The 15,575-nt window shown below is 37.6% G+C and overlaps 1 protein-coding gene across 3 annotated transcripts in view; it reads left to right on the forward strand.

The window, feature by feature from the left end:
- Positions 1 to 14,700, forward strand: part of znf469.S (zinc finger protein 469 S homeolog) — a 354,800-nt gene extending 340,100 nt beyond the window's left edge. For all 3 annotated transcript variants that reach the window (XM_041561203.1, XM_018240459.2, XM_018240460.2), the window contains one exon: positions 548 to 14,700. In XM_041561203.1, the coding sequence (XP_041417137.1) occupies positions 733 to 12,903 (12,171 nt within the window). In that variant the 5' untranslated portion in view covers positions 548 to 732 and the 3' untranslated portion in view covers positions 12,904 to 14,700. The remainder of the gene's footprint in view (positions 1 to 547) is intronic.
- Positions 14,701 to 15,575: the final 875 nt, after the last annotated feature.

Raw genomic sequence — 15,575 nt, forward strand, 5'->3', positions numbered from 1 at the left:
TATAGTTTAATTTGTTTAAATTTTTTGTATTAGACTTTGAAGGATTGTCATAATGTTAACAAATAACCTTGACAATTGACGTTGATACAAAAATGTAAAGACTGCTAAGTACACGTATAATTGATTTGCAATATCACACATATTATGCTTGTTTGTATCCTCCTGATGACGGCAATTATGTACTTTTAAAATGCGAATAAAACATTTTGAAAAATATATATTTCTATTTCTTGGTGTAACCCATATCACATGAAAGTCTGAATAGTAAACATGTTAGAAATATAGTAATACATGCAGAAAAGTAAGCTTAAGAAACCACTGGAAGGAGATATTTAAATTTTTTAGGGTCAAACTATCAATAAAGTTTACAAATTTTTGTGTACTGAATAAACTCTGAAAGGGAAACTGCAACATAAGCTAATAAACTAAACATGGAGAAGATAGTGTTCATTTTTCTAAGAACAAAAAAATAACATTTAAGGACAAATAAGTAAGTCAGTTCACGTTTGCAGATTCAATATACTTATCTACCTCTCCTTTATTTTAGGTCTACAGTTTATATACTGAAGGTGATGCTTTCCTGGGTACTCCGAGACGCAAGAATGAAAGGGAAAAGAAGAGTCCTGGCTCAGTATTATAAAGAATGAATGGCCAAAACCCACGTGTAATAAAGATGTGCAAATCTAGGGGTTTTGCAAAGCATCAAGCTGTCCATCCCTTCTGAGCTGAATCATGACGGGAGAGACAAAACATGTATATGCCATCAGCACCAAGGAATCAAACTGCAAGGACTCTGAAAGTGACTCAGCTTTTGAACAGTTCAACAATAATGAAACAGTGATATCTTCAACAAGTAGTACATCAGACACTTGTGGAAATACCTTATCTGGTTCAGCAAACAAAGCATCTCAGTTAAATGGAAGGGACAAAGAGACACATAATCAGAGGGAAGCCATAATAAGACCACAACAAGCAGGAAAGATTGATTTCAAATTATTGCACAACAGACCAAAATTTTCAAGTGATACTTCATGGACTAATAGTAGAAGCAACCCACTTTCTCCCACAGGAAAGAGTAGGGGGAAAGACAAAACAAGGCGATCTGGAAAGGGAGACCGCAATCAGTATCAGCTATGCAGACTTAATATTACAAATTCAAGACCAAGTCCTACCATTGGGATTGCCTACCCTCAGCAAAAGGTAACACCACCTAAAAAATTAGAAGTTAATCAAGGATCTATCTCAGGAAGTTACCGCTTCCATGTCCCTAATGTTGCTGAGAGGGAGACAGAACAACAGCAGAAGGACCTTAGCTTCAATCGATGTTTCCAGGAGTCCAGTCCAAGCCTTACCTCCACCAGTTATACCTCAGCTTCTAGGAGTCACCCTGGATTAAAACTTCAGCCACCGCTGGGCAACCCTCATGAAACTTCCAGCTCTAATGTTCAGCTGCATTTTTTAGAGTTTCAACAAAATGGAAACTCCTGGCATCCCTCCGAAAAAAACTTTCCAGGAGCTAATAGCTATGGTGTGTCAAATCAAAAACGTTGTACATTTCCTGAGGGCAAGAAGTCAGATCCTCATTGTTTTGGATCCATGCGGTATCAATATCCATATCAGGCACTGCAGGAAGCTGTTGGTAATACATTCTGTAACAATGCTGGTGGCCAGGACTTTGCAGATGTCTCACTGTCAATAAACCAGTTAGCACACAATGCATTCTCATTTCAGTCATCATCAAGAGAAGGACCAGATGATCCACATAGTATTGGGCCTTACAATGGTGTAGACAGCAGGACATATGTTCTTCCTTCTCCACAAGCTCCATTTTTACATGCACAGCAGGATTCTCAACATTCTCCAACGCCTCCATGTTACACAGGAAGGAATGAACATAGCAGTGATCACAATGGTGCTAATTCTTCATCTGGTGCTATAACTTCTTCTGGTGCTATAGAGCAAACACAAAACACTTTTCAAGAAAATCAATCTGTATTTAATAATGATGAATTAAGTTTACATGGTAATGGTATGCCAACATTAGGCAGCAAAAGGCAGCCTACCCCTAAAGACTTTGCACCCAGTCAAAGACTTCTGACTTCAGGAAATGCACTACGAAGGAATATGCCACAGGATCCTCTAAATCAAGTGCACTTCCCTAGTAAAGCCTATAACAATGGAAATACAGGATCTGTAGCTTTTGATAATAGCATTTCCAGATTACCTCAGACTTGGGATGCAGGAAGTAAGACATTTCTACCCATGGACCAAAATTCTGTGTCTTTTGCCAATTCTTCTGGAAAGCTTGTACCATATCAATGCCAATCTAATCCTGATCAGAGACAGCATTTAAAACATGATAAAATTCCTTGGCAACAAGTGCACCTTATGTCTCCAGTGACAAACCATAATCATATGGAGTTGCAAAGGCACACTGGAAACCAAAAACTTCTTTATCCTGCTTCCACTCCTGAGTGGAGCAATAACAGTATAAAACAAATGAATTCAGCAGAGTATCACACAAAAAAGAACCTAACAGTAGAGGGGATATCTACACAGAGAATTGATGGAGTTAGACAGAGTTACAGCAATGTTGTTATGTATGACAATTCAAAAGATGCAAGTCCACAAATATGTGAGTCAAGAAACAAAGGTGCGTTGTTTGGAATAAACCAACAGGTACAACACACACCATCTGCAAGAAACAATAACAACCAATCAGTGAATTTAGCTGCAGTGTCTCCATGTGAATCTCCACTTCCTTCACCTGTTACTAATGCAGTCTCTGGAAGCACCTGTTCATCTCTTTCACCTATCTCTAGTAGTCCTGTGAATCCCAGTTCTGATGAAAGTCAAAAATCTAAACTTAACTTTTCCCCGTATTTCCAACAGCCATGCCTTCCAGTGGAAGGAAAGACATTCCATCTCACAGATACGTCAAATCCAAATTCTCTTATATACCACCCACCAGAGGCTGTGAAACAATTTAGTTATTTAACAGAGGCCTCCAAGGATGAACATCTCTTTAAAAATACACATGAAAGTCAATACACAAAGCAAAGCAATGGTTCTAGCAAAGTTTGCATGGAAAAATTTGAAACTCCTCCACCTCCACCTTACTTTTACCACTTGCTAGCTAATTCACTTAGCAGTGCAAATTTGGACCAGTTGGATGTCCTCCTTACATGCAAACAGTGTGATCAAAATTACAGCAATTTGTCTTCTTTTTTTGAACATCGCCAGTATTGCAGTATGAATGTCAATTCTCAGAATGATTTAAAGGATCTCATACACACTTCTGAGGTCAGAAAACAAATTGTGGATCCCCTAAAGGCAACTCAGACTACTTCAGGGCTCTCTAAAGGTCCACTGGAAATGCACCAACAATTATTTGGCTACAACAAAGCTGTTGATTATTTTCTTGATAGTGATACCAAAGGGGACTACAAGGATGAGTCAATGAAAGTTGAAAATACATTTCAGATAACATCCAGTATGCCTCTAACATCTTGTGACACATTAGAAATGGATGATGCCAAACTTGATAGTCTAATCACAGAAGCATTAAATGGATTAGAGTTTCAAGTAGACAATGCAGAAATAGACAGCAGTTTCATTGATGTTTTTGTTGATGATGATCCATCTACACCAAAGGCAGTGGGATGTGGTCAGACCTATAAAGTAAAAGAGCCCATTGAACACAAAATAAAGCATACCAGTGTAGAGGAAAAGCAAGGTCAAACTAAACAAGCTCAGTACATCCATGAGGAAAATTCAGACATAAAACATTCATGTAACCACAGGAATGAAATAAAGAGACAAAGTGAACAGAAAAATGCTGAATGTGAACCAATTCACCCATATTATTTTGAAACAGAGAAACCAGATATTGTAAAAAATACTCCAGAAATAATGGAAGATCATGAATTAGTCAAGCAATGTAAAGATGAAGAGACATTTAATTCAGAACTAAAAGGGAAAATAAGTATAAAAAAGAATGATCAAGAGATTTTATATGACAACAAAAAGCACCATGATTCTCAAAGAGGGAGAGATAAAAAAACATCTTTGCCAGATTTTTCCACAACTGAGAATCGAAAGCCACATATGCCAAGCTCTAAAGAGGGAAAGAAAAAAAAATCATACAATGGAACATGGAGTAAAGAGTTAATTCATAAAATTGTACAGCAGAAAAATAAGCTTCATAAGCTTCATGTGAAAAACAATAAAAACGGACAGTTTTCTTTAGTAACAGAAAGACATTTTCCTGCAACTAAAAAGCATCCATTTGGGGAATATGACTACATTTCAGATTCAGAAGATGACACCTTCATCTCTTCTTTATCAGGAAAGAGAACAATAAATGGCAAACTAAAATATACTTTCAATCGTGATCATCATGGACCAAGAACAAAAAGCAAAGACCAGGTTTGGCGAGTGGGAGAGGCTACACGATTTCAATTAAAAAATAAAGATTTGAGAAATATGAAGAAAGACATGAATAGGATTAGGAGAAGAAGCAGTCAGTCTTCAACCAGCAGTGACCAAAGCACAAGTAATTCAAGTGAAATAGGTTCAAGTCCGAAGAGCACTGAAAGAACAGATTCTGAATTTGAGCAGGATGCATTAGTAAGTCATGATGGCTTGGATGTATCCACCCAAAATATTGCTATAAAACCTCTATGCAAAGAACCTTTATTAAAGACAACAAAATCTCAAATGGATTATTCCAAAGGAACCAAAAAGTTTGGATCAGCTAGGTTTCTACTTGCAGGCTCGAAGGCTTATCAAACAAAGCTAAGTCATTCAACAAATTTTGAAGATAAAGGTAAATTACAGCAAAATTATGAAAATGAAAATGCCAATAAAAATGACTCTGTTAAATGTACTGACAGTCATTATATCGAGAAAACAGCAGATGAAGCACAAGGAGTAAGCTCTTTTAACAAAGCTGTTGTAACCAACACATTATCACAAGGGATCCATCCTCCAGATCTAATTCTGAATGCAAATAATTTATCACAGCAACATCCTTCCCTTCAAAAACATTCCATTAACTTCCAAGAAGCACAACTCCAGGATTCCACCTGTCTTTCTGCAGATTTTAACTCTGCATTAAGCATGGGTTTCTCTGATGCTAATGTAAATGATAAAGAAGGACTACATAGTGATCTTAAAGACTTTGCTATAGCTGGAGGTTGTTACAGTGCAGATCCTGTAGAGCTTATCTCAACCACGAAAAATCAAGAGACTTATATCCATCATAATCAAACATTCCCTGAACACGCAGACATGCCCAGTTTTTATGATAACATTTTTTCTAAAAATCAGAGCCTTGCTTCCCAAATGGATGAGGTGTATCTAAATCAAAGTTCTCTGAAGAGCAACAATGAAACATTTGAGCATAAGTCCTCTAATTCAGCATCCTTTCCTTCAGAAAACAATGCTGAGAGCAAGTTATCATCTACACTTTCATTTGATTCACCCTCATTATTTGCTGAGTTACCTATGTCAGATTTTGAGTCCCCATTGTACACCAATGCTCAACCTACAAAAGACAGTTATGTTGATTTTACGTGTGCTGATGATCAAGTAAGGAAATCAGCAGGCTTTGAACAGCAGTATCCACAATTTTTGCAAGAAAAGGGCTGGGACATGACTGAAGAAGCCTCCACAATATTATCTAACAACATAGCCCATTTTCAAGTCTTAAATAGCCAAGGTGTTGAGAAATATGATGAAGTTCCTGGCTCATCCAGACCAGTTTCCCTGACCTTATCAGAAACAATCACAGATTTCAATACAGCATTTATAAATACCATATCAGAAGATGATTTAGAAATTAAAAGATTGGTTACAGAGCTTGAAAGCCAGCTTCAGACTAATAAACTGCACAGTGAGGCAGCTTCTCAGATGTGTTTGAAGAATTCAATCAGATTTGAACTTCGAGATTCTTCTGCCCCATTTCAAAACATGGCAGTAAATTCAGTTGAAATGAAACAAAAGAACATGTATTTTAAGGAAACTCATGCAAATAAAAATGACATTAATTGCTCCGGAACTACTGTCAATATGAAAACTAAACTTCAGGATTGTCAGCCACTTGAAAATATTGAAGACAGCTGTGGGAATGTCAAGAGTCCTTGGACTTGCTCTGTAGAGTTTGAGACATTTAATTCTACAGACCATGAACCAACAAGGACACATGATTCTTCTAGTTCAACAGACAACTGTTGCCAGTATCAGTTACCACTAAACCTAGAGTTACAAGAAGAACCAAATTCTCTCCCTAACACACTTATTCCCCCCACTGCCATGCCTGATGTATCCTCACCTAACACCCACAATCAAAAGAATCAACGTTTTTCTGAAAACGATGCCATGATAAAAACTGTGACCACAACTGATCAGATTCCTGAAAATGATAACAATAAAACTACAAAAATTGATGTCATACAAAATAACTGTAGCCAAGATTTTGCTAACAAGCAGCAACTAGATGACAACTTTGATGATCCACCAGAATTGGAACCATTTCACAGTGGTCCTGAAACAAATTCTACATTTCATCTGCAAGATAGTAGTGCACCTCTAATAAATATAACAAACACATCAGAGAACAAGGCAATCTTATCTGATGACAGACTACCCAGTTCATTATTTGGATCAGATAGCCCTGGTTCAACAGTAAAGTTAGGATGCAATGAAATAAACAGCTTGTGTAGGAAAAAACAATCTCCAGAGTCTGCAAGCTGCATGAAACATGTAAGTGGTGAAAAGACAAACCAAAACAACTTGCTTCTCCTTGACATGCCAGTTCTGGTAAAGGAAGAAAGTGCTGTTTCTGAAAAATTACCAGTTATTCAAGAATCAATAGATAACCCACTGCAACAGCTCCAATTATTTGTTGCAAGGACGGCTAAAACTAACGAAGAAGAAATGCTGATACCATGCTTTCCATTGTTGTTACCTACATCCTCCCATGCTGGGTCTCAGTTAGAAATGGAAAATGATTCCCTCTGTGTCACTGAAAATACACTAACAATTTCTACAGAGGCTTCTGACACCTGCATTGCAACAGCTGAGCTAAAAGAAACACCTGTTGAACAGCTGCATGCACTAGAAGCTGAGGAACCATACTCCGAAATACTTCATCAGTCATTAAACAGTACAACATCAAAAGAAGCTGATTCATGTCATAACTTAGAAAATAAATGTTCAGATGTTGCTGATGTTGTAAGGGAGCGTGGGACACAAGACCACAAAAACAAGGGCCTCAGTAATGGATCTGAAAAGCAGATAAGAACACCACAAAAGGTAGATGATCAGAATCCATGTGACACAAATGAAAACAAAGTATCATCAAAACAAAATGAACAAATAGATTCAAACTCTTTCATATGTATAGCTGAAACGAGTGCATTTACAAGTTCTTCTACCGCAACAAGCAATACAGATAAACCTTCTCCTCATGACCCCCAACATGAAGAATATGAACTGCCTTATACAATAAATACAGACATACAAAAATTGAGTAAAGATACAAATAATCATGAAACTTTTAAGGCTTCCAAAGATATCTCTGCCTTTTTAAACCCAGAAAGTCACATGCAGGATATGAATATGGTAAAAGAAAAAGACGTTTTCATGGGAAATGATGAAATCAGCAAGGGTAGCACTACAGAGTTCAATAAAAAATCTGATACTTCTCTTTATGTTGAGGAACCATCTGCTCAATTTCCCTTGCATCACGGTCATCTGAAAGCATTGCAAGAAGGCAGCCTGGAATATCATATTCAGCTTCAAGACATTAATGAGCCCTCATTAAATTCACAGCTGAGTTTTGATGCCTTCCCTCATCTTCCTGTGGATGGTTCTGAACAAATGGTCTTTTCAGCAACAGATAATGTTTCATGCTCTAATCAAGACAATACAGTGTTACAAAGCATCCCAAAGTGTCAAGTAAAAGGTGAAGATGCAAAAGCACATATAATTGAAGGGACGGATGCACTTCTTTATACAAATGAAAACAGATATGTTGACTCTTCTTTAGGGATGTGTCAGACACAGCCAACAAAACTAAAAGACTTAGTCTCTAAAGAAAACTTACCTTCATGCTTTTGCCCTGAACTATTATGCTCAAGCTATAAAGAACCCCAGACTAATCCTGTTGCAGATATTTTGCTCAGGTGTCATTCGATGCCTGCCAGTGATGGCTATTTAATTTATGCTGAAACTGATAACAATAAGCAATTTTCAGCCCTCCAGACCCAACTTTTTACAGAAGATTTGGAAATGATTAGAGAATCTTCAATGAGTGGACAAAAGCATGAATCTATTACATGCAACTGGAGCAATACAGCTGACAATAGCCATATAGACTGTGAATTACACAGTGTAGACAGAGAAGCACCTTTGACATGTGACCTAATGGACATTGCTGAATCCAAGTTTGCAGGCTTAAGAAATCATGAAGCTCTGGCAACAACAGATGCAAGATTAATTCAGTCTTCCAAAGATCCAGCAATAACTGAAAATATTAGTACATGTGTTGAAACTGAAATAAAATGCACCAGCGATATGGACTCTGTTATTTTGCGCATTCTGGATTGTGATAAAAGCAAAGAAATATTAGAAAGCATTGGCATCCAATCCAGAAATGGACAAATTAAAGACAAGAAGTCAACTGGAATGTCACTGACATGCAATATATGTTCCATAGCTTTTAAATCGAAAACAGGATTGACAAGGCACAAAGCTGTAAAGCATAACACAAAAAATGATGTGTCAGTCATGCTGCAAAAAGAAATTCCACTAAGTGAAACCAGTTCTGCAATCCATAACTTGGGCCACAATGACCAAAATGGACAAAAACCCGTCAAAGCCTTAAAACAGCAAACATGCAACACTGACTCTATTGCTCATAATTCATTCACAGAAACCCTAAAGCAAGAGTGTGGTCTTCCACATCCATATGTGATCTCCAATGACAGTGCTTTATCAGCAAAACCAAAAGGGGCAAAAAAGGTTAAAAGTCAATCTGATAGCCTTGATAGCTTGGAAGATGCTTGCAAAAACAAACTAAATGGCAAGGTTAAAAAGAGAAAAGCTAAGCTACCTGTGAACAAATACACTGATTCTCAGGTTCCCTCTGATGATATTTTGAACATGCTCAAAACAAATCTTTTAAAGGCAATAGGTCAACCAAAAAGTTTTTCTTCCACTGAAGACAAAAATGCATGGCCCCAGCCTTCAAATAATGATAAGCAGCAAGTGGAAAATGGTATTGAAAATAGTTTGGTGGAGCCATTTACTACTGAAACGTTTTCTGTTGAGGCTGATGAGGTGATGAGGATCGCTATAGATCTGAAAAAAAATGCATCAGTTTTGCTTGGTGAACAGATATGGAAAAAAGATGCTAATGAACAACCTGAACAAACAAGAAATGATGTACGTGATACAGAGCCTGTTCAAAGCATACCATTAAATGAAGAAACTCAGTTTAATCAAGAGTCATCCACAAATGGCATGTGTTTAGAAAAGAACCTTGATATTAAAGATATAGATTATTCTAATGCATCAAAGGAAGCAGATCAAGATCTACATAGCTTGTTTGATGATGATAACACATTTTCCCAACTTTTTCCAAGAGATGATCATTTTATCAGAAGAAAGTGTACCCGAGTCTATGGAAAGAAGGCTAAAAGACAGATACCTCAATTTGAACCAGACATTAAACATATGCCAGAATCAACCCATATTTCTCATGTAAATTATAGAAATAATTCCATAGATTCAACACTAATCTGTGATGGCATCCTTAGTGTAACTGCAGAACCTCATACAGATCACACCAGTCCAGTGAAGACAGGAACTGATGTGGATGAAATAAGAATGATGCCAACATCTCCAGGTCATTTCATGAAAAATAATCATATGCCTTTGCTGACTGGGGAAAGCCAAAAAATAACAGAGGCAAATGTATGCTTTGAGGACAGCCTGTATAATTCATCTGGAGGATCTAAAGATTCATTTGCACCAATGAGAGATTCTGAGTTGGATGATGACTATAACAGCAAATTGTCAGAAGATACAAGTCTCCCAGAGTTTCCTACAATTGACATGAAGATGCTTAGTGCAAAGTTTGACATGCGTGAATTGTCTTTTTTTAGTGCTTGTGGGGATGATTCTGACCAGTCTGATATAGATACTCAAGATATAACAACTAACGGAGATCAACAGAAAAGATATTGCAAAAATAGAATTGGTGATAAAAGACAGGCACGACATGGTAATATGAATATCAAAACCAAGGATAAGCAATACAAATGTAAAGTGTGTTTCCAATGGTTTCTAACATTGGGTGAACTGGATTTCCATAAATTGACTCATAATCCATCACCTCCACCAACCTGCTATATGTGTGTTCAGAGAAAGTTTAGTTCTCGAGAACAATTACGAGATCACCTAAAAGATAAACATTCAAAAAATAAAGCCGGCCTCTGGATCTGTGGAATGTGCTTAAAAGAAATCTCTGATGTTTGGATGTACAATGAACACTTACGAGAACATGCAACACAGTTTGCCAGGAAAGGTCAGGCGCAGAAATCTGTGATGGGGATACCTGGCTGTTTTTCTGAAGACAGTATGGTTAGGACATTCCTAAGCACCTTCATTTATAGAACACCTAGTAAGCCATCAAAAACACCCGATGGGGAGGACAAAAGCCCATCAGTCAAAAAACAAAACCAAGCAGATAACAAAGATGATGATGACCAAGTGGTGGAAAAAGAACAAGTGAAGAGTATCCAAAATATTACACCCGCTCCAGTCCATGTAAAGCTTTCGGTCAGTGCTCCTTCAGAAACTACACAAAAGAGTGACACAGTTAAAAAAAAATTAGCAATTCACCCCCATTGCAAGGATCCTTCCAGAGATTGCCATCATTGTGGGAAACAATTTCCAAAGCCATTTAAGCTACAGAGACACTTAGTGGTTCATAGTTTGCAGAAAATGTATTTATGCCATAGATGCCCCAATTCTTACCATGAGGTGCAGGAGTTAAGGAGTCATCTTAACAGCAAGCATCACCTGGCTGAAGAAGAGATTGAAATAAAGCACACCACCCTTTATGCATGTGAATTATGCGCCGATGTAATGCATGTGATAAAGAAATCCTTCATCTGTAGCACATGTAACTACACATTTTCTAAGAAAGAGCAGTATGATAGACACATGGAAAAGCATTTATTTGGGGGCAGTATGATCTTTAAGTTTAGGGGAGTTGTGAGACCAGGCACTTCTGGAAAGGAAGTCCGAGAGAAAAGAAAAGAAGCTTTTACAAATGAAAAAATCCCACCTAACAAAAAACAAAAACTTATTAGTGAAAGTGAACCAGACTCGCCTCCTACAGTAACCTGTTTTAATGTTAAAACCAGCGGAGGTCAGTCTGCTTACTCTGAAATGTCCCTCTCATCCCAATTAATAATAAACACAGACTTGAGCAGTAAAAGTGAACAAGACATTGCAGTGAAAATAGAAGATATGCAGGTTGATATGCCAATAATACATGAAGAAAGACTCATGAATGACAGTTTACTAAACATGGGAGCATTGTGCATGTCACCTGTTACTGACAATCTAATGAAAACTGATGAAGACAAAGGAGACAAAGAGGAAGATATTTCAGCTGAGATGATGAAGAAGTTAAATGGTGAAATGGTCTCTTCTACTGAAACAGTGAAATGCAATAAACCCATTATGAATGGTGAGGAGGATTACAACACAGAACCTCCCATTTTAAATATAGAAAGTCCAAAAATAAAGAAAATGTTGATCTCATCTAAACAGGTGGAAGAGACAGTTGATGTGCCAGAATTAGAATGCCAACAAATGGGCACAGATGATATGTTTTGCCAATTCCTCTCTAATGAAACTGCTGAACTGTCTACATCAAACAAAGATATATCTGTTGAAGACAGCTCCCAGAGTGACATTATAAAGTCTGACAAAGAAGATACCATTAAATCAGTTCCAGTGGATGAGGCAGACATCTCTGGCTTGCTTCTCAAAGAAAAGGCAGTTGTCCCTGAAGTCAATGTGTCACTAAAAGATTCCAAAGGCCTTAAAAAGAATAGGTCAGTTAGTCATGTAACTAGCAAGATAAACAGTCAAATGAGTGTTACGGCTGTTTGTGATGAAGATGCAATAAAGAAGTCATTAAAGCCATGTGCACCAAAAGCAAAAACCTTTCTGGAGACATCTTCTTTTGCTAAAAAAGAAACATACCTTTTAAAGCATGCAAATGTGGATATAATCAAATCTTCTGACAAAATAACACCAACTGTGCCCTCCAAGATGCACCCAAAGAGCCGCAAAGAGCACAAGACAATTGGTGCTAAGGTTTGCTCTGGCTCCCAGGAGAATTTTTCTAGTGATGGGAAAGCAAGAAAGATAAAACTACTAGGCACTGGGAAGAGTGAGACTACCGGGAACTTAAAGAAACCCGAGTGGACTAATGGTCTTTCAGCATTTTCAGAGATGAAAGATGAGGCTCTTTTGAGTCGACACCATTCCAAGCCAAACTCAGGAGGCAACAACAGCCAGTTTAAAAAAGCTATGACTGATGCCCACAACCAGAAAAAACAGAACTCTAAGTTGAGTAATGGGGAGTACAAAAGCAAAAATGCACTTCTAACAAAAACTTTGCATCCGTTTGCTCCAAAAAGCTCCACTTCCTCTTCAAATAGTGTTTCGAATAGGCGCAGATTGGGCCAAAACATAAAACCAACTGAGCCATTAAACTACAGGACTGCTGAATCACAGAACAATTTGTTAAGTCAACTGTTTGGGCAAAAGCTTACTAGCTTCAAAATTCCTCTTAGAAGAGATGTAACAGACTGAGACTGTTTCAAATAGGCACTGTTGACAAAAAAAGGGAAAATAAAACTTGGACTCCAAGAAACACAAACATTTCATTTTTTAAAACCTTTTTCTCAGTTGAGCTTAGTAAAACTTGCACTGCGGTGTGTATGTAAAACAGTTTCCTTTATGTGCTATGATATACTTCAGCGCAGCTGATTTCTCCTGCAAATGTTGCATTTCGGTTATTGATTTTGAGGAATAGAATCGCTTCGGATAAACAGAATTCCTGATGCTGTCTAGACTTTTCTTTAGTACTGAGGTTATAGGCTTGTTCCCAGAAATCTAATCTGGAATCTCCCATTCCACAGCAACTGAAGGATACCAGGATGGACAACCCTTAAATAACAGCACTTTTATCTAGACAGGGCCCTACCATGTCTAAATATTTAATAATCAATATATACAATTGTAGAAGATGTATAAAGCTGCTTTGTTAGCTTTTAGAAAATCATTTTTGTGACTTTAGTTCACGGATGGGTAACATGTATAGTAGCCATCAAAATGTGTTGGTGACAGCTCTTGGCAAAGCCAACAGCCTTCGGGAGGCCATATGTTGTCCAGTGCACACTTTGCACTTACTGGTTTAGTCATTGCCCAAACACACTGGTCCTCGAAAAATGTTCTATGTTTTACTGGGATGATTGCAGGCAAATGCAGCTGTAACCTACACTGGATCCAGTTGATCCACAATATATTGGGATAATCACCTATATATAGGTATTAGGCAAGTAGAATGCACTTGCAATGGGCAGAGTGAAAGCAGCAAATATCTATTCTAACCTGTCCTTAGGCATTTCTCACGTGCTCACCAACACTGGACTGGTGATGCAGCATCCCTCAATTAAAGATATCTATGCTTCTGGTTCCATATACATTTCCTAATAGATAACACATATTATCCAGTTGAGAATATACACTCCATTATTTGTATTATTGCTATTGTTATTATAAATATTTTTTTTTCATCTAAGCCTGTTTTGGGTTTTGCTCAATAATGTATAGTTCAGTCCAAAACCTTATTATTTCCTACTGTGTATTGCTCGTTTTTATTAAATTTCTGTGACCACTGTAAATAACCTGAAGGTATGAGTATTTTGTAAACACTGCATAATATAACAGAGAAACTGTGCAATCTCAGCTGCTTGTAACCCATTAACACCTTCACCGCTACATAAGCCCGCGACACTGACTGAGTTTCACCCTTTCATTGCTCCTGAGTTTGAAGGACTTAATTTGCTAATTAATATAACGTGCTTGACAATCTTACCGTAATGCTCCCGGAATCTTTTGCTTTAAAAACAATGGTGCTATTTGTTCATAGATCAAGTTAATGTGAAAAGAGACTGAAATTTTCATTGTCCAGTGCCGGTACAGTGTTAAAATCACTCCACACTTTTTTTTTCTTACTTAAGAATATATAAATATAATATGTCAGAGATTGGAACTCAGGTGCAATGTACATTCAGCCTGATTCTACAGAACACCTCTATCCAACAGGACCATTCAAGGCACTGATGTAGCATCAGAGGCATGTGTACTCTGCACAGATCCTAAGTTACACAAAACGCAAAGCTTCCTCCTGTTAATATGTATCATTAAAGTGCATTTTTATTGTATAAAAAATATTCTACTTATTTGGTGCAATGCATATTTCAAAAGATTTTATTTTGATATTTTTGTCCATAAAGCAGAAAGAGCATAATGCCTTTTTATATTGTAATTTTGTATGGCTTCAAATGCCTCTTTATAAATGTTTAATTAAAATATGAGATGATACCATGTCTTGTTTCTTATTTTTTATCCTAACCACGAAAATGCAGCCCTGCTGAATGTGGAGGGGGCTTGCACTTTATGTTTAAAAGGAAAGGAAAGTCTCATAAAAAAAAATATATATATGCAGAAAAAGAGCACTTTTGCAATTTATTCTCTTGAGCAACATGAATGTCCCAGGGGTTAATTCCTTATGGCAAATGCCTCTCCAGAAAGCTCCTGCATTGGAAACCCTCCCTTCAACCACTTTTAGTTCACAAGGACCATAGTTACAATAAGTTGAGTACAGCAATGTAAATGTATGTTGGGGGGGGGGGGTGCAGCAGCCATTTAAATGCTGCACAGTATTTGGGTCTGTTGCCCCACCCCCTCAATATCCCAGAGCAAATAATTGGCAGTCCTGGGAGGGAGGGCTCTTTTTTTTCAATTTAGGCAGAGTTTTCACTTTAGGCAGGTGCAGTGGGTACCCTGGAGTTACTGCCACCTTTGAGTTGAAATGAACTCAAGCAGAAACATAATGCATTCTTGCTTATATCAATCAGAATCAATAGCCTGGCTGTGATTGAGATAAGAATAGTTTAATATTAATGAATTTTTTTTAGGTGGGTTAATTCAAGGTTTAATTGCAAAGCCAATGCAATTCCAAGTAAAGGGACATAGAGAACAAAAACCCATTTTTTTTACACCTGAAATCTGGCTCTTCTAGTGCAAGAGAGCACAATTGTGCTGTTTGTCCTAGAGATGCACTTGGGGGTAGGGTTGCCACCTGGCCCCGTATTTTAAAATACCTGCCAAGGCTGGGGCCGGTATTACAAATTTACCGGCAATGTAGCTGCCGGTAAATTTGTAATACGATCAAAAGGAGCCCTCGGCCTGCCCCC

The sequence above is a fragment of the Xenopus laevis genome, chromosome 4S, assembly GCF_017654675.1.
Source record: "Xenopus laevis strain J_2021 chromosome 4S, Xenopus_laevis_v10.1, whole genome shotgun sequence".
NCBI classification, from domain to species: domain Eukaryota; kingdom Metazoa; phylum Chordata; class Amphibia; order Anura; family Pipidae; genus Xenopus; species Xenopus laevis.